Source organism: Pantherophis guttatus, chromosome 3, assembly GCF_059756535.1.
Source record: "Pantherophis guttatus breed Tessera chromosome 3, ASM5975653v1, whole genome shotgun sequence".
In the NCBI taxonomy this organism is placed as follows: domain Eukaryota; kingdom Metazoa; phylum Chordata; class Lepidosauria; order Squamata; family Colubridae; genus Pantherophis; species Pantherophis guttatus.
Window position 1 is genome coordinate 204895868 of NC_142065.1, and position 19222 is coordinate 204915089.

Consider the following 19222-nt stretch of genomic DNA (forward strand, 5'->3'; position numbering starts at 1 on the left):
CACTGAATGCTGTTTTACCTTCTTTGGGATCAACCACACTCAGCTGCTCATTATTATGCTACTCATTTTAGAATGAGTAGTATAATAATGAGATCAAATAGCAGAAAATATGAAAGGTGTTGTGTGTGAATTAGCCAGCCTTTAAATTTTGTTAGAATTCTGGTCCTTTAAAAACAACAATCTTGTACAGAACTTGTGGACATAACCATTATTTTTTTTATTTTATTTTATTTTACTTCAGATTTATATACCGCCCTTCTCCCTAGGGACTCAGGGCAGTGTACAGCCAAGTAAAAACACATAAATACATAATACATAGATTAAGAACAGATTAAAAGAAAATATCTCAATTTGGCCCACAATTTAAAAAGACAAACAAATTTAAAATCATTTAAAATCATTTAAAAGGATTTGTTAGGCCAGCCCGGCTTGTTGAAAAAGGAAAGTTTTAAGGGAACGGCGGAAGGCACGAAGGTCTTGGATTCTCCTTATCTCTGGGGGCAGTTGATTATCTATCTATCTATCTATTTTCTATCTATCATCCATCTATCTATTTTCTATCTATCTATCTATCTATCTATCTATCTATCTATCTATCTATCTATCTATCTATCTATCTATCTATCTATCTTATATGCCTCTCTCATCTCCATTCTATTTTAGAATGGAGAGTATGTGAATTTTCAGAAATCGGATTCACAGGCCTGGTGTGTCAACTCGATATCGGGAGAAATAATGCAAAAGAGCGAAATCGATTCTAACGACGAGATTCTTTGTAAGTGTCTCCTATTGCTTTCTAATTTGATTCTCTTTAGGGAATCTGCAGAAGTTCTCCTTTAGCTAATCCTAAAGTGAAGGAGATTATTTGGTGACAAGGACAGGGTGTTCTCATGGCAGCAATAATGTTAGTGAGAGGAAAATGCCATTTTCTGGATACCAAGTAATCAGCATTAGGAAAATATGATTAAAAATTACATTTGAATGTTCCTAAGTTTTAAACCTATGTATATATTATACTTAGAGGGATGGGGTGGCTCAGTGGCTAAGACGCTGAGCTTGTCAATCGAAAGGTCGGCACTTTAGTGGTTCGAATCCCTAGTGCTGCGTAATGGGGTGAGCTCCCTTTACTTGTCCCAGTTTCTGCCAATCTAGCAGTTCAAAAGCATGTAAAAAATGCAAGTAGAAAAATAGGGACCACCTTTGGTGGGAAGGTAATAGCATTCCGTGCACCTCTGGCATTTAGTCATGCCGGCCACATGACCACAGAGACGTCTTCGGACACCGCTGGCTCCTTGGCTTTGAAACAGAGATGAGCACCGCTCCCTAGAGTCAGGAACGACTAACACATATGTGTGAGGGGAACCTTTACCTTTACCTTTATATGTTATAGTCGTGTGTGTGTATATATATATAGTAGTGTATATATTTTTTGATAGGAAAACACTTAATATACACATACATACATACACACACACACACAAACACACAAACACACACATATATATTAGGTGTTTTTCTATCGAGACACCTGGTCTACCCCGGCATGTGGGAGGGAGCGTACTGCATCCCTTTTGCCTTTCAGCTCCAATCCAGGAGCCCTCAAGCAGTCGCATTCACAACAAACCATTTTATACCAAATTTATATTTCCCTGATAAAGAAATAAAGGGAGACTAGTATAGATCTATTTCAAGCCATTTAGCTCTCATCAGCTAGCCATACCCTTACTCGGATTCGAACTTGGGCTGCCTGCATGTTAGGCAGTTGTATTAACCTCTGAGCCACAAGTTCTCCTCCCTTCATCAGCTTGAGCCAGGGGAGAGATTAAGTGTTTTCCTATCGAGACACCTGGTCTAGGGAGGAGGCACGCCTCTTGCTGGTTGGCAGGAGGTGCGCGTGCATGCGCGGCGGAGCTGAACTGGGGTGACACCTCGCATGCCTAGAAAGAGGGTGCTATGTGCCACTTGTGGCATGCGTGCCATAAGTTCGCCATCACGGATCTAGAGCAACGCCTTCAGCACTGACAAACACACCATCAGTCACTAATAAAGGAGAACATTTGTAGTTCAGGGTTGACATGAGAGGTCCTTGGTGCTCCCTGAGCTTGCTTGTTTTCTTGCAAATGTTTCATTACCCAGACTAGGTCACATCATCAGTGCTAGAAGGGAGTAGGGTTTATAGAATGGAGGAAGAGAGGAGGATTGAGGGGTCCTTGGTCCTCTCGGAGCTTGCTTGTTTTCTTGCAGACATTTCATTACTCAAATTAGATAACACCATCAGGGCTAGACTGATAGCACTGATGATGCTACCTAGTTGGATAATGAAACATCTGCAAGAAAACTAGCAGGCTCAGAGAGCACCACCGACCACTCACCATCAGTCAATTGCAAAAGGTAGTTTTACTTGGAACAGCCTTCAACTCATGATGATGCTTTTATACCATCAGATAACAACATCTGCCTTTCCCAGTTTCTTGGGAAGGACTTATAGATGGATAAAAATGTCAAATTCAGTCTAAACATCTGGCAGACTGTGCAATCAGCCCTAATACAGGCAGTCCTTGACTGACAACCAGTTTGTTTAGTGACCATTCAAAGTTACAACGGCACTGAAACATGTGACTTATGGCCGTTTTTCACAGTTGCAATCTTTGCAGCCATCCCCATAGTCATGTGATCAATCTTGGTCACTGGTTCAGATTTAGGACCGTTGCTGTGTCCCGGAGTCATGTGATCGATCACCTTTGGCGACCTTCTCACAAGCAAAGTCCATGGAGAAGTCAGGTTCATTTAACAACCGGCCTACTAACTTATCAAGTGCAGTGGTTCACTTAATAACTGTGGCAAGAAAGGTCATAAAATGGGGCAAAACTGCCTTAGCAGATGTTTTACTTAACAACAGAAATATTGGGCTCAATTGAGGACTATCTGTAATCAGTGGTGGGATTCAGCCGGTTCAGGGCGATTCAGGTGAACAGGTTGTTAAATTGCTGGCTGGCCCCTCCCCCCATGCAAAGAGGCCTACTAGGCCCAAAAAAGGTTGCGGGGGGTGCGGCACGCCCCCCCCAGTCCCATTTTTGCTCCCATGAGGCTGCAGGGAGGCGTACTAGGCCCAAAACGGGCCATGGGGGGGCAGCACGCTCCCAGGGGAATGCAGGAGGCTGTGTGCTGCCTGTCATACCCACTGGCCATGCCCACCATGGCCATGCCCACCCAGCCGGTTATTAGGGCAGAGAACCGGTTGTTAAATTATTTGAATCTCACCACTGTCTGTAATATAAAAGACAGCTAGGAGGACAGATCAGGCAAGAATGAAGCAAAAAGTCTTTGTTCTTCCTTGCTAAAGGCCTGAATGAATAACATGCTTCAGTCGGTAAAAAATGGTTGCAATTTGTGGTGGCGCAGTGGTTCGAAAGCAGTATTGCAGGCTAATTCTGCTGACTTCCAGCAGTTCTATCCTGACTGGCTCAAGGTTGACTCAGCCTTCCATCCTTCTGAGGTGGGTAAAATGAGGAGCCAGATTGTTGGGGGCAATAGGCTGACTCTGTATACCACTTAGAGAGGGCTGTAAAAGCACTGTAAAGTGGTATATAAGTCTAAGTGCTATTGCTTCATACCATGCTTGTCCTTCATCATCTAATTCTTCTTTGGAAGGCCCCAGCTACTGCAATTTGGTAAAGTCAAAGGCTCTGGTGCGGGAAATCGGTAGAGGCTACATCCCGGAGTGTGACGAGAACCGTCAGGGTTTCTCTCCGGCGCAATGCAGTGAAGACCAAGCAAGCTGTTGGTGTGTCTTTGACAATGGACAAGAGGCTCCAGGGACAAGAATTAATGGCCAGAGGCCTGCCTGTGAACGTAAGCAACCCTTCGGGAACCAAGGGGGATCTTAATGTTTAGATGGCAGTTTGGTAGGAGAGGATTTCTACAAACACAAATCTGTCTGTAGATGTTGTGGCCCGGTCAGCGGCCTGTGCGGATTGTAGCTGATTCTGACAGTGAGGAGGCTGGTGTGGTGTTACGCCAGCAGCCTGTGCAGCTGGCACCCGAGTCAGACAATGAGGAGGCTGGAGAAGATGTGGTGCCAGAGGCAGGGATTCAGCCAGGGCCTTCAGAACCTCCAGAAGCTCCTTTAAGTGAAGAGGATGAAGAGGAGGAGCCTCTTCTCAATGCATGGGCGTGCAGAGCTGCCAAAAGGCAGAAGTGGCTCCTCAGGAGGAGGTCTCCTCGAGAGTAAGGCTTGGGGCTAATTGGCCACTCCCTTAGCCTATTTAAGGAGGAATGCCGACTGAAGCAAGTTGTAGGGAACAACTTTAGTTCATTCTACTTCGCGTCTGGATTCTCTGCACATGGCTTCTGGGCTTTCTGCCAACCTTAGTAAGATTGTGATTACTTTATCTTTGGTTTCTTGTAGGCTGTTAAGAAAGTTTATTAACAGCCTTTGTTTTGAAAAAGACTGAGTTATTTTAGTAAATTAAGCTTTGTACAAACTTTGTGTGTATTGTGTTCTTTGGGATCCATAGCTGGGGCAAAACAGTAGAGATTCTCAGTCCCCCAGGTCATGGTTGTCCCAAAGGTGCTTTTTTCAGGAGGAAAAAACTGGGCTTCCTTGTTTTTTTCTTTTGAAGACGTTTCGCTTCTCATCCAAGAAGCTTCTTCAGCTCTGACAGGATAGTGGGAGAATGGAAGGATTTATACTCCTTGCAGACAGCTGGTCATTTGCATCCTTTTTAGAGGGTCATTGAGGCCACTTGGAGGTTTATCTGTGTCCTCAGGGCCACCTGAGTGGTGCTCCTGGTTCCTGTAGCCTGCAATTTTTTCCTCTGGAAATCCATTCCTTATTCCCACACCATTCCAAGGGTGTTCTTGGAATGACTTTGTTCATCATGTTCTTTCAGGTCCACGGTGTCCTCTGTCTTACAACGCTTCTAACCTGACCCACGGTGGAGTTTTTTGCAATATCACCGCTGCAAACTTGAAGATTCAGCAATGTCAAGTGATTTGCGCTCCGGGCTATCAGGATGTCTTTTCTCAAGGAGAACTTCTTCAGTGTGATATCCAAAATCTTCTCTGGCTTACAAATCCACCTCATTCTCTTGCTTGTCAGAGTGAGTATAGCAGGGGAGAATGTATACAGAGCCCTGTAGTACTGTACAAACTCCTTTTTGATTCAAAATACAGGAAGTCCTTGACTTACAACTGGTGGCTTAGTTGCCCTTCAAAGTTACAATGAACTCTCCAGGGCTACCTATGGCCTGGTTCCAAAGTGCTGACAGCTATCATTCCTGCATGGTTATATGACTACATCAGAGGTGGTATTCAGCCAATTCAGACCAGTTCGCTCGAACCGGTAGCGGAAATAATAATATTTTTTAAAAAAATTTGATTTATATGCTGCCCTTCTCCGGAAACTCAGGGCGGCTTACAATGCATTAAGCAATAGCCTTCATACTTTTGTATATTTATACAAAATCAGCTTATTGCCCCCACAAACTGGGTCCTCAATTTACCTACCTTATAAAGGATGGAAGGCTGAGTCAACCTTGAGCCTGGGGAGATTCGAACTAGCAGTAATTGCAGGCAGCTGGATAACACGCTATTAGTCTACTGCACCACCAGGCTCTAATAATAATAATAATAATAATAATAACAACAACAACAACAACAACAACAACAATAACAACAACAACAACAATAATAATAAATAAACTAGACAAATAATAATTTGTCTAGTCTGATAAAAAGAAGGATTAGGGGTGACATGATAGCATCTTCCAATATCTCAGGGGTTCCCACAAAGAAGAGGGACTCAAAGTATTCTCCAAAGCACCTGAGGGCAGGACAAAAAGCAATGAATGTGAAATGTATGTGAAGAAAATAAGGAGGAAGGCATCTGAAAGGGTTTAATGTTGTTGGATCCTTGGTCTAACTGTGACTTTGTTTGCTTTATGTTTAGGACTGCAGCCATTCCAGAGTGTCCAGATTCAAACCCAGTTTCAGCTCATCTTGCCTCCCAAGAAGACCTGCAGCCCTGACTATTCCGGGTTGCTGGAGACATTCCAGGTCTTCATTCTGGATGAGCTGAAGTCTCGTGGCTTTTGCCATATCCAGGTATTTTAATGGTGAATCTATGCGAAAGTGAATGAAACAGCTCTATTGTTGTTGTGGCCCGCCAGCGGCCTGTGCGGATTGTGGCTGATCCCTACGACGAGGAGGCTGGTGTAGGGTCGCGCCAGCAGCCTGCACAGCCAGCGCTCGCGTCGGACAGCAAGGAGGCTGAAGAGGATGTGGTGCCAGAGGCAGAGACTCAGCCAGGGCCTTCAGAACCTCCAGAGGCTCCTTCAAGTGGAGAGAGCGAAGTGGAGGAGCCTCTCCTCAATGCTTGAGCACGCAGGGCTACCAAAAGGCAGGAGTGGCTACTCAGGAGGAGGAGGTCTCCTCGAGAGCAAGGTTTGAGGATAATTGGCCACTCCCTTAGCTTATTTAAGTCGCACGTGGTTAGTAATTTCTTGCTGGAAATAACATGTAATCATTACAGAACATTTTGGAGAGTGAGTGTCTTATCGTATTTTGTTTTCTAGGCTAGTTGCTAACCTTTGCCGGACTTTGTTTATTCTTGGTACATTATAACTTTGATAAGGACCGTTGGTGTGTGTCACAATCCTTGGGAATCCGGAGCTGGGGTAGAACAATTGTGGATTGTGCAAGGCCATCCATGGGTATGATTTGGCCAACCCATAGGAATACACTGATCTCTGACTCTATCATGGTATTACCGCTATAGGTAGTCCTTGACTAACGACTGCAATTGAGCCCAAATTTTCTGTTGAGTGACGCGCCTATGGGAGGGTTGGGTTTGTTGTGGCTCCGTTGCCTGAGCCTGGGCTATCGACAGATGCAGACTCTGAGAGTGAGGGAGAGGAGTTGGCAAGGCCTCCCTCTCCAGGACCCTCCTCTCTGGAAATGCCTCCAGAGGACACCGAGGGCCAAACGATAGGCTCAGAGCCAAGCACGTCCCTGCAGCCACAGGTGGACAGCGACGAGGAAGATAAGTGCTGGCTGGACCCTCGACAGAGGTGCAGGGAGAAGCGTGCACAGCAGAGGGGAAGGCGTGCCAGAGATTAGCTGAGTCACTGGACCACACCCCACAGGATATAAATGTGGGTGTGGTGTCCGGTTCAGTTTGTGACGAGCAAAAACTGGAAATACTCCATGATCTCTGCATTACTGGACTTTGCCTGCTTTATCGGACTGCATTTGGATGAATCCTTGTATTGTTGACACTCTGCCTGTTTTATCGGAATGCTTGCAGTCTAATCTTTGTTTTGTGTGAGTAAAGTCTGAATTGGCAGCTAGCCACTGGGTTGCTGCCAGCTTTATCTTCAAAGAGTTTTGTCGTGTGGCTTATTAACTCCAGGCCATCTGTGGGAGTGCGTGTGGGGTACGGGGACAGAACAGGGTTCCAAATCCCGTTGCTACCAGTTCATGCGCGGGCAGTGCTTCTGCGCATGTGCAGAAGCATCCGGGAGGGTGGGCAGAGCCTCCCGCTGCCGCTACTACTGGTTCACCTGATCCGGTGTTAACCGGTAGCAACCAACTGCTGGTCTATGGAGATTCTCAGTCATCCAGGTCACGGTGCTTTTTTCAAGAGGCAACTGGACTTTCTGGTTTGTCTCTGAAGATGTTTCGCTTCTCATCCAACAAGAAGCTTGTTAAGTGAGACGTTCATTAAGTGAGTTTTGCCCTGTTTTCTTGCCACAGTTGTTAAGTGAATCACTGCAGTTGCTAAGTTAGTAACATGGTTGTTAAGTGAATCTGGCTTCCCCATTGACTTTGCTTGTGTGAAGGTCGCAAATGATGATCACATGACACAGGATACAGCAAAGGTCATGAATATGAATCAGTTGCCAAGCATCTGGATTTTGATCATGTGATTGTGGGGATTCTGCAAAGGTCGTAAGCGTGAAAAATGGTCATAAGATACATTTTTCAGTGCCGTTGTAACTTTGAATGGTCACTAAATGAACTGTTGTAAGTCAAGAACTTCGTGTATTATATCCATGTCAGAAGCACTTACCAAGGTGCTTCTGGATTGAAAGGATTAGCTGGTATCACTGTTGCCCAGGGAATGCTTGAAGGGACTCCCTTCACGTTCTCAGTATTTTCCCACCAAAGTGGTACCTATTTATCTACTTGCATTTTCATGCTTTCGAACTGCTAGATGGGCAGGAAATTGATGGGAACTCATTCCATCACATAGCTGGTGCTTATAGATTAAGAATAGCTGAGCTGTCAACCTCTCAATGGTCTTCTGACTCAGCATCCTAACCTCATGAGCCACCATGGCCCCTATATCATAGTATTAAACTGAGCTGATTCAGAAATCATTCATTAATAGTTGGGCTAAGCTCATCCTCTGTATCCAAGACAATTATATTATTAAAAATTAGTTTGGTCTGGTAGCTAAGATATCAGGCTAGAAACCAGGAGGCTGTGAATTCTCATCCTGCCTTGAGATGAAAGCTGACTGGGTGACTTTGGACCAATTACCAGGAATTTGTGAGTTCTAGTCCCGCCTTAGGTGTGAAAGCCAGCTGAATGACTTTGAGCCAATCACCAGGAGACTGGGAGTTCTAATCCCACCTTAGCCATGAAAGCCAGCTGGATGACTTGGGGCCAATCCTCAGGAGACTGTGAGTTCTAGTCCCACCTTAGCCATGAAAGCCAGCTGACTGACTTTGGGCCAATCACCAGGAGACTGTGAGTTCTAGTCCTGCTTTAGGAATGAAAACTGGCTGGGTGACTTTCGGCCAATTATTCTCTCTCGACCCAACCTACCTCACAGGGTTGTTGTTATGGGGAGAAGGCAGGATATAAAGGATAGAGTAGAATAGAAAATAGAATAGAGGATAGGATGGAATGGAATGGAATGGAATGGAATGGAATGGAATGGAATGGAATAGAATAGAATAGAATAGAATAGAATAGAATAGAATAGAATAGAATAGAATAGAATAGAATAGAATAGAATAGAATAGAATAGAATACTGGACCCAAAAATGAATAAAAACCTTCAATACATTATATTGCACATATTTACCACAGCAAGAATCACATTCGCAAAAAATTGGAAACAAAAAAATATACCGTCAGACGAAACTATAATTAGGAAAATTCTAGAATGTGCAGAGATGGATTAAAATGACTATGGAGTTGAAAGAGAGAGGATTCGGACTATTATGAAATATGGAATAAAATGTACAGTTGGCTCAAAAATAGAAATCAGAACAAGAAATGTTTAACTTAATATTGATGAAACTTAAATTAAAGTAACTGAACAATGTTAAATAAAGAGAGGTAAATATAAACGAATATAAATGTGTAGATAAGAAAAATGAATATTATAATGTGTGTGTGTGTGTATATATATATATATATATATATATATATATATATATATATATGTTGGAGTAATGCAATGATTATACTATTGAGTAGTAAATAGAAATGATAGAATAGAGAACTACAAAAGCAAAATACGTAAGTTGATACGAAATGCTGTAAAATTACCATTAATGTTATGTAATGTTCAATACGTTATGTTTTGACATGTTTTGTTTTTATATGTGTGTGATTGTTTTTTCTGTTGTTTTTAAAGACAAACTGTTTAATAAAAAATATTTTTTTTTAAAAAAAGAATAGAATAGAATAGAATAGAATGTAGAGAATAGAATAGAATGTAGAGAACGGAATGGAATGGAATGGAATGGAATGGAATAGAACAGAACAGAACAGAACAGAACAGAACAGAACAGAACAGAACAGAACAGAACAGAATAGAATAGAATAGAATAGAATGTTTGTTTAAGGAAATCCTTAAACAAGAGTTCTGACTGAATTCTTACTACCACCATTACCACCACCAACAACAGAATCTGATCTTTCTTTTTAAGGTCAATACTTTGGAGAACTTGGTGTCTGTTCCAGTCTGTGGAGATTCTGCTGTCCTGGTTGAGTGTGCAGCTGCTGACCGTCTGGGAGTGAATGTCACATGGCAAGCTATGCTCAAAAATGTGCCAGCTATTGCACTTCCCGATTTATATGACATTGGTTAGTTTATTATTTCTAGTGTAATGTGGCTGTTTTGACTAAAATATTATTGGCCCTCATCCTCTTCAAATATGTCAGCGTATTGGAGATCTAATAAAAAAGCCTGCCATAAATTATTGATTTTTTTTTTAAAAAATAGTTTGTTTTAACTCCTTGAAAGTTCACAGAACTCTACCATCACCACAAGAAACTGTGCTTTAACTGTGCTTTGTATTGGAATCCTACTTAAATATATTTGTCACAGAAGAAAAAAGAGGAAGGGAAGGGAAAGGAAAGGAAGAGAAAAGAAGAGAAAGGAAGGGAAGGTGAGAGGGAGAGGGAAAGAGGAAGGGAAAGGGAAGGGGAGAAGGAAAGAGGGAGAGAGAGGGGAAGGGAAGGGAAGGGAAGGGAAGGGAGGAAGGAGGGAAGGAAGGAAGGAGGGAGGGAGGGAAGGAAGGAAGGAAGGAATGAAGGAAGGAAGGAAGGAAGGAAGGAAGGAAGGAAGGAACTATTGCTTGGTTTTCTGTTTCAATCCTGCAAATTCGGTTATTTTCCCCCAGCTTTTAAAAGCTCCTTCAAAAAAATAAATAAAAATGAATAACACCCCAGCCCCAACACATACCATGAATATTAAGCTTGGATTTCCTTGGTATTAATGTTACCATGTAAAATTTAGGTTAGGTTGCAGTTACCGTTAATGGATTAATAATTCAGCCGCAACATTCTTGAACCCTTCCATTTTCCAGTTTGGAATTCCTAAACTCTGACTGTATCGATCTGTCATTACCTTAAGAAAGGCCAAATCGTAACCACCTCCAGAAGCTGTCTGTGAGGAGAATGGTTATGTGGGCACCAGTTCTGAAAGCTATTTGTATTTATATCCCTTGCATCTGGGATGGATTAAATGGAGGAACGCTCTCTGCTTCCTCATATGTCTGAAATACTTGTAACCATCAAAGGATAAGATGAGTTTAGGCCTAAATGAACTTTTTTTTTTTTTTTTTTTTTGGCCTTGGAAAATTCTGGACCACCCAAGAAATAATTAAGATCTATTCAATAACTGTAGAAAGAACTGTGGTAGGATTCTGTGGTGGGTTCATCTGATCTGAGGACTTTCCTGGAACCACCAAATTCCGTCTTCCGGACACTTTGGCACAGCGACTTCCAGGTCTTCTGATTTGTGAGGTGCTGGGTGTCCTCTGAGCTTGGCTGTTTTCTTGCAGATGTTTCATTACCCAACTAGATAGCATGATCAGTGCTAGATGGGAATGGAGTTTGCTTCCATATTGGTGGCTTGCCTTGTCAGTGTTGGTGGGAGAGGTCTTGGTGGTTTGTTGATTGGGCTCTTGTTTACTGCTAGTTTGTTTGTCTGAGTTGGTGGTTCCTTGATTGGGGTATTATTGACTTCTTGGTTGTTGGTCTAATATTAATCTTCTTGGTTTATTCATGGATGACCAGAAGATCTTTCTGTTGGGTATGCTGCCAAATGGAATGTCTTATACCACCTTGAATAAGTCTAATCATCAAAGTAATAAGTCCTTAGGGTGGGTCTCTTCGCTTTGAACTATCCAAGTCTAATCATCAAAGTAATAAGTCCTTAGAAGGGGGTCTCTTCTCTTTGAATTATCCACTCATTTCAATGGAAGGTGCCCACAGGATGTATCTGTAAGCGTTTTGTTGCGTAATTTAAAGGATCAGACTCAATAAATGATTTAAGAATAAAGTATTCAAATATAACACTGTTTATTTACAGTAGGCATTCTATATTCACTGAGTAATCGCAGATAGAAGCAAGGATGAGGTGCATACAACTCCTTTTATATTCACAAGGCGGAGTGAAGAATGGGAGTGGTTACATATGAATACATTAGGAGAAGAAGAATAAATTAACCCCTAATACCCCGAGTATATACAGTTTCCCTATTGAAGAATAAGGCATTTACTTGTGACACGTTTTCCCACTGAAATTCTTTTACTTAGTTCCCTGATTTCTATCATTTCCTGATAGAGAAAGCCATGGTTGGTGAGAATCTCCTTGGGCATTTTGAAGAGCTGATCAAGAGTGGTGGCTTTGTCCTCCACTTGGACAACAAGCAATTCCAAGCAGACACTTCCATCCGTTTTCCTGGAAGAGGAAATTCTGGCATGTCTCCTGAAGTTTCCTTGGGGTGCAAGAATGGTTTCCAGAAAGTCTTAACTACTGGAGAAGAGATACCAAATTCTCAAGGATGTGGTATGTATCAATGTAGGATAAGGAGTGGCAGAACAAGTAATTAGTTCAACGTCCCTTGAAATCCATTGAGCCTTATCTAATTCTAAGCAGGTGTTAACCTAGCTGGTTGAGAAGATTCCTGTGCATAGGCTGTTTAGCAATGAATCAGTTTAATTAGACCTTTCTTTATGGGCCTGGTCTTTTGAGCCTAACTATCATTTGGGTAGTGACACTTGCTTGCTTTTAATTTGTTACTCGGAAAGAGAAAGGGTTTGGTTTTAGCTTAGTCTTACTGAAAGTCTCCCTTAAGACAAGAATAAATTATTTTATCGGTTTTTATTTTATTAAACAAATTTATATAGCTGCTCAGCTCACACATAGGTGACCCCAGATGGCTTATAAATAGAGGAAGAATCTTCATTTAGATATTTGTAAAAGGCCAAGCAAATATAAAGTGTCTACCATAGTATGCAGTCATTTTCATTGGGTGAAGAGATAAGTCTATTTCAGATTTTTGCTGAAAAGCACAATATATTCTTGCTTCACGGAACAATTTAAGAAAATATAATGGGTTGAAATGATTTATCCCCACTCTATACATACATTACTATTATTAATAACACATTTAGTTAATCTTTGACATGGAAAAAAAAACTGGTTAAATGTGCTAGCTGGCAGAAATGGAAAGCTTACTTTTCAGTATTTTGACCTAGAGATAATTTGAAGTAACAACTTAGTTCCATCGTTTGGATAAATATATGTGCACATCTCTTCTCTTTCTCTCTCTTTTCTGGAAATAGTAATTTTATTACAGTCACAGACCAGCATTAGAAATAAGAAGCATTAGAAAAAAATAAAATAAAATGCAAGATAATATTTAATGATCCAATTAGTGGTGGATTGTCATTGGGCAGTCAAAGTCTGCCTAATTTTGCAGGCGGTATAACAAAATGTAGTTATATTCAAGGAGATTACATCAGACTGATCCAATAACAGCAATTATACAATAAAAAAAGATCTGCGTTTTCCAGATATTTTATTAGGTGAGGGGTTATGGGATGGGTCCATGAGTCCTTTTAGAACATGGGTGTTAAACTCAAGGTCCACAGGCCAGATCCGGCTCACAAGGTGCTTAGATCTGGCCCATGGGGAAACATGCTGGAAACAGTGAAGGACCAACCCTCCCAAGCTCCATTTTCACTGGCAGAGGGTTGCAGGAGGCGGTCGCAGCCAAAAACGGACCTCTGGAGTCCGTTTTCTCTGGCAGAGCAGTCGAGCCACCACAGGCCCACTGTAATGCTCTCTACATGGGGCTCCCCTTGAGGAGCACCCGGAGGCTCCAACTGGTCCAGAATGCGGCCGCGCAGGTGGTTATGGGAGCGATGTGGCGTTCCCATGTAACACCTCTCCTGCGCGAGCTGCACTGGCTCCCGGTGGTCTTCTGGGTGCGCTTCAAGGTTTTGGTTACCACCTTTAGAGCGCTCCATGGCTTAGGACCTGGGTACTTACGAGACCGCCTTCTGCCACCAGTAGCCTCTCACCGGCCAGTACGCTCCCATAGAGAGGGGCTCCTCAGGGTGCCGTCGGCCAAACAGTGTCGACTGGCAGCCCCCAGGGGGAGAGCCTTCTCTGTGGGGGCACCTGCCATCTGGAACGAGCTCCCCCCGGAGATACGGAGGATCCCGGATCTGCGCTCCTTCCGCCGTGCTGTGAAGAACTTTTTATTCCATCAGGCGGGCTTGGCCTAACCTCCTTTTAAATTGTTAATTTTAAATTTGTTTTAAAACAATAGGGGTGTTTTAAATTGTTTGGGCCAAATTATTTAATGTGCTTTTATATTGTTTTTAAATTTTGTATTATGTGTGTTTTATCTTTTGGCTGTTCACCGCCCTGAGTCCTTCGGGAGTAGGGCGGTATATAAATTCAAAATAAAGTAAAGTAAAGTAAAAGGCACCCCTGACACAAGTGACATCGAGCTGGCCACGCCCGCCCTGGCCATGCCCCCAGGGCCCCCCGAAGTCAAAGACAATCCTGATGCAGCCCTCAATGAAATTGAGTTTGACACCCCTGTTTTAGAAGGTGCAGTATATTAGAATGTGGCCTGTAGTTTTGATAGCCCCTTGTTCACAAAGGTATAGTCTCAGCTCATATAGAATTTTTTAATATCAGCCCTTCAAGACTGCTGTGGGAAGTACATTGCAGCATGCTATAGTTAATCCCTTCGGAGTCTGGGTGTCAACATTCCAGAACAAAATTCCAAAACTCCGAGACAGGCATTATCTCAAAACTTCCATTTATTAGAGTAGGTACATTGGCACATCTGGGAAAACCCGAATCTGAGAATTCCGGGTTTTCCCTCAGTAAATCAAAACCCCAAATCCAACCCCTGCACCCATCAGTCCATCACATGGCCCAATCACCATCTGTCCCAACTTGAGCCACCACTGCAACTACTCAGGGGTGGGTTCTACTTACCTTTACTACCGGTTCGCAGCGGGGCCGAGCGAGCGCTCTTCTGCGCATGCGCAGAAGTGTTTTGATGACGTTGGGGTTGGTGGGCGGAGCCTCCCGCCGGTTTTACTACCGGTTCTATAGAACCGGTGCGAACCGGGGGGCAACCCACCACTGCAAACACTTCTCCTTCAAATGCAGGAGCATCATGACCTTGACCGAAGAGGAGAATGCTATTATGTCTAACTACTATCACTCCACTAAATCCCGCCTCCTATTTTCCCAAGCACAAGAAGGTGGCCGCGTGGAAGCTTCTGGTGTTAATATGGCTTCCAAAGCTCACACTGGGGACAGTTATATGGTATAAATATCTTTCTGCTTTGAAAAGAGGACTTTTGACTGCTCAAGGAGCTCTCTCCTGGAAGAATTCAAAATGAATTTGAATTCTGAATGAATTATTATTCCATAGAATAATAAACCTTTTTCTCCATTTGCAGCTGTCTGTCCCCCAGGTTCCTCTTTTCAGAACGAGCGGTGCATTCCATGCCCTTCTGGATTCTATCAAGACCAAGCAGGAAGTGACTTCTGTGTAAAATGTCCTCTTGGGACGTTGACCATTTCTCCTGGAGCTTTCAGAGCCGATCACTGTAAGAGTCTTAGAAAAATGCATGATGTATTTTGTTTGATGTTGAAAATGTTGTTGTGGGTGCTCCCACAAAACTGGAGGTTTTCAGAAAAAAGACTGGATGATTGTTTGTCCAGATGATACAGGGTCTCCTGCTCGAGCAGGAAGTTGGACTAGAAGACCTCCAAGGTCCCTTCCAACCCTATTATTGTCAACTTGCAAAGCTTTCAAGTTGCCATGAGCAGGAGGGAGGGAGAACTGATAGAGCTGATTGATTTCCCTAACTGAAGTGCATTCCATACATTCTTCCTGACCACAATCAGAAGGAGGGTGTTGGATTTCACAGCCAGCCAAAGTGGTTAATTGGAGAATGTGATTTATGACATGGCCAGAGAGGAGGGGAGAGACAGGGTCATAGGGAAATGTAAATCTACGTGGGATTAGTTCTAACTGCATCCGAATATTGCCGAAATGGTGCTCCTAATAAATGACTGTATTTCTTTTGAAGTTTGGCTCATGGCTCATGAATTAATTAGGGCATCTTTCGGAAACTTCACAATTATTTTATGTTCTATATACTGGTTTCCAGTAGTTTAATAAAGTAAAGAAAGATTATCCTTATCCAATCATGTAGTTTCATACATTATCCTAAACTAGTGATAGCTAACCTTTTTGCCATTGAGTGCCAAACGAGGGGGGAGCGCTGGGGGGGGTGTCATGCGCATGTGTGCCCACACCCATAGTTCTATGTGCCCTGCTCCCTGCACATGTGCGTGTGACCCCCCTGCGTTCTCCCTGCTTTTGTCACGCAATGGCATGGTGGGCTATCGGACTTCCGGATTTCTTCTCTCTGGGGAGAGCGAAAAACAGGCCTTCCGATCCTACCGGAAGTCAGGAAACATGGCGTTTCTGGCCTCTGGAGGGCCTCCGGGGTGGGGGGAGCCATTTTCACCCTCCCCAGGCTCCTAGAAAGCCTCTGGAACCTGGGGAGAGAGAAAAACAGGCCTTCCTCATCCCCCCCGCCCGGAGACCCTCCAGAGGCCAGAAACAGCGTGTTTCCCAACTTCTGGTGGGTTCAAAAGGCCTGAAAATCAGCTGGGCAGCACACACATGCGCACCAGAGCTCAGCTTCCGTGCCCACCAATATGGTGCCATAGGCTCGCCATCACAGCCCTAAACCAAGGACTGGTTATTGGATAAATCACAATTATCTAGGTTGGTGAAATGAACTATAGTTATCTGAGTTCTTATGTAACACTGTCGTAAATCCTGGTTTAAGAAGCAGAATGGGTGGGCTTACACAACATACTGAAGCAAAGCAAGCAACATTATAGGTTAGAATATGGTATCCTATACAATGTTCATACCATTTGTTTTGGATATGGCTGGGTCAACAAATACTGGGAGAGCAAGATGGTAGAATACTGGGTTGTATCTGGGTTTGCATTGTTTCCCTTAACCATGGCCTGTTGAATAAGATACAATAGTTGCAACATAATATTTGCACGTTATGCGAAGCCAAAGCTAAAAATCCACATGATAGTTTTGTACAGAATTCACACCATGAAGGAAACATTCATTGAAAAATAGGCGACAGAAATTCCAACTTAAGGTCTGATTCAGGGGTGGGTTCTACTTACCTTTACTACCGGTTTGCAACGGGGCCCATGCGCGCTCTTCTGCGCATGTGCAGAAGTGTTCTGATGATGTCGGGGTCGGTGGGTAGAGCCTCCCGCCGGTTTTACTACCAGTTCTATAGAACCGGTGCAAACCGGGGGGGGGGGCAACCCACCACTGGTCTGATTCATTCAGAAAGGTCTTTGGCTGGAGAATCACGAACAAATGGAATTCTGGAGTCCTTAATGGTCTCGGAACATGGTTGTTTTCTTGCGTTCGTTTCATTACCAAACTAGGTAACATTATCATTAGCACAGATGATGTTACCTAGTTTGGTAATGAAATGCCTACAAGCAAACAACCAAGCTCAGCAAGCACCAATGAGTCCACTGTTCAACCCTGAGCTGCAAATATTCTCTTCTATCAAATGGAATTCTTTCCCACCAATTTTTTAATTTTTTTTTTGATTCTGTGCCCATCCAAGGTATGACTGATTGCCAGAGGAATGAACAAGCTGAAAGGTGTGATGAAAATGGCCGGTATAGACCTTCTTACCAAGATCCTTCCACCCAAAAGTCATTTTGTGTTGACAGCAATGGAAAGAGATTAGACTGGACAGAGACAGATGGTCCTTTGACAGAGCCCCAGTGTTCGGGTGAGTAGACATAGAAGTTCTCCATGGACATAGAACTTCGACATAACCCAATGGTGCTTCTCCAGAAGGCAACTGGACTTTCTTTCTTTCTTTCTTTTTTTAAAAAGTTTTTTTATTAGTAATTCAAATTAAAAAAATAATGGACATGGTTTAACGTCTCTGGTTTTAACCATTATCGTCAAATTTAAGCTAATACATAACATACTCTTTTATCTTTGTACAAATGTACATTACTTCTTGCATGTCAAGTTGTTGTGGCCCCGCCCTCTGAGCCTATCTCATCGGAGGAAGAAGGCTCCGAACATGAGGGAGAGGAGTCGGCCAGGCCTCCCTCTCCAGGCCCCTCCCCTCTGGCACTGTCTCAGGTGCCGGCCGAGGAATGGGAGATTAGCCAGGAGCCAGGTGTCTCTGATGAGAGCGAGGAAGGAGAGCCGTCGTTCCTGGATGCACGCCAACGAAGGCGTGATAAACGGTTGCAGCAGTTAAGGAGGCGTGAGAGGGATTATAACTGAGTCACTGGACCACACCCCAGAGACTATATAAGAGAGGGTGGTGGCTAGTAAAACTCTGTGATGAACAAAAACTAACTCTGGCTAGTCACTTGAACAATGCCTGAAGCTGCCGAAGGGATATTGTTTTGCTGGACTATTTACACTGCGTATGTAATTTTATGTTATCTGTTGAAGCAAAGCTCTTGGCAGACGGTGCTTATATTGTTGCCAAGTTTGAGATAACGACCTGTGTGCGTGCCAAGTACTTTCTTAACCCTCGGCTGGCTGTGTTTGTGTGTGTGTGGAGACGGGGACAGATCACAAGTATATAAATTAATTCCTCCTAAACAGCTACGTCCATACTCAATATAATCATATCTCACCTGCAAGTTTAACATACATTGACATACTCATTTCTAGACATTCACTACACCTTCATCTTAGCATTCTTCCTCCTGTCCAACCATTCATAAATTTAGTCCAGGTTTCATAGTACGCTGATTCATTTTTATCCTTGAGCTCCAAGGTAAGTCTGTCCATTTCTGCACAATTGAGGATTTTGATTAGCACTTCTTCTTCCGAGGGGATTTCTTTACTCTTCCGTTTTTGGGCAAAGACTATTATAGCTGCTGTTAATATGTAGGTAGGTTGTGTTCTTGTTATATTTGCCTTCTATAATACCTAATAGGAAGAATTCCGGTTTAACCTCTATTTTTAATATTAGAATCTTTTCTAGACAACACCTTATTTGATGCCAAAAATTTTTGGCCTTTGGGCATTCTCACCACATATGGTAGAAGGTTCCTGGGATCACCTCACATTTTCAACACATTGGAGAGTATTTTTTACTTATTCTTGCTAGTCTTGTGGGTGGGAGATGCCACCTATAAACCAGACTTTCTTGACCAGTTTTTTTTTTCATTTGAAAATGAGAAGCAAAATGTTTTCAAGGAAAAAAACCTAGACATCCAGTTGCCTTTTGGAGAAGCACCTTTGGGACAACCATGATCTGGATCAGGGGTCTCCAACCTTGACAACTTGAAGACTTGTGGACTTTTCTGGCTGAAGAATTCTGGGAGTTGAAGTCC

The 19222-nt window shown here is 43.1% G+C and overlaps 1 protein-coding gene across 1 annotated transcript in view; it reads left to right on the plus strand.

Moving 5' to 3' along the window:
* TG (thyroglobulin) overlaps positions 1-19222 on the plus strand; it is a 162662-nt gene that overhangs the window by 22209 nt on the left and 121231 nt on the right. Inside the window, exons 11-18 of the mRNA XM_087890908.1 lie at positions 664-775; positions 3652-3852; positions 4893-5102; positions 5951-6105; positions 9948-10104; positions 12092-12316; positions 15244-15393; positions 17473-17643. Coding sequence (XP_087747034.1) covers positions 664-775; positions 3652-3852; positions 4893-5102; positions 5951-6105; positions 9948-10104; positions 12092-12316; positions 15244-15393; positions 17473-17643 — 1381 coding nt within the window. The remainder of the gene's footprint in view (positions 1-663; positions 776-3651; positions 3853-4892; positions 5103-5950; positions 6106-9947; positions 10105-12091; positions 12317-15243; positions 15394-17472; positions 17644-19222) is intronic.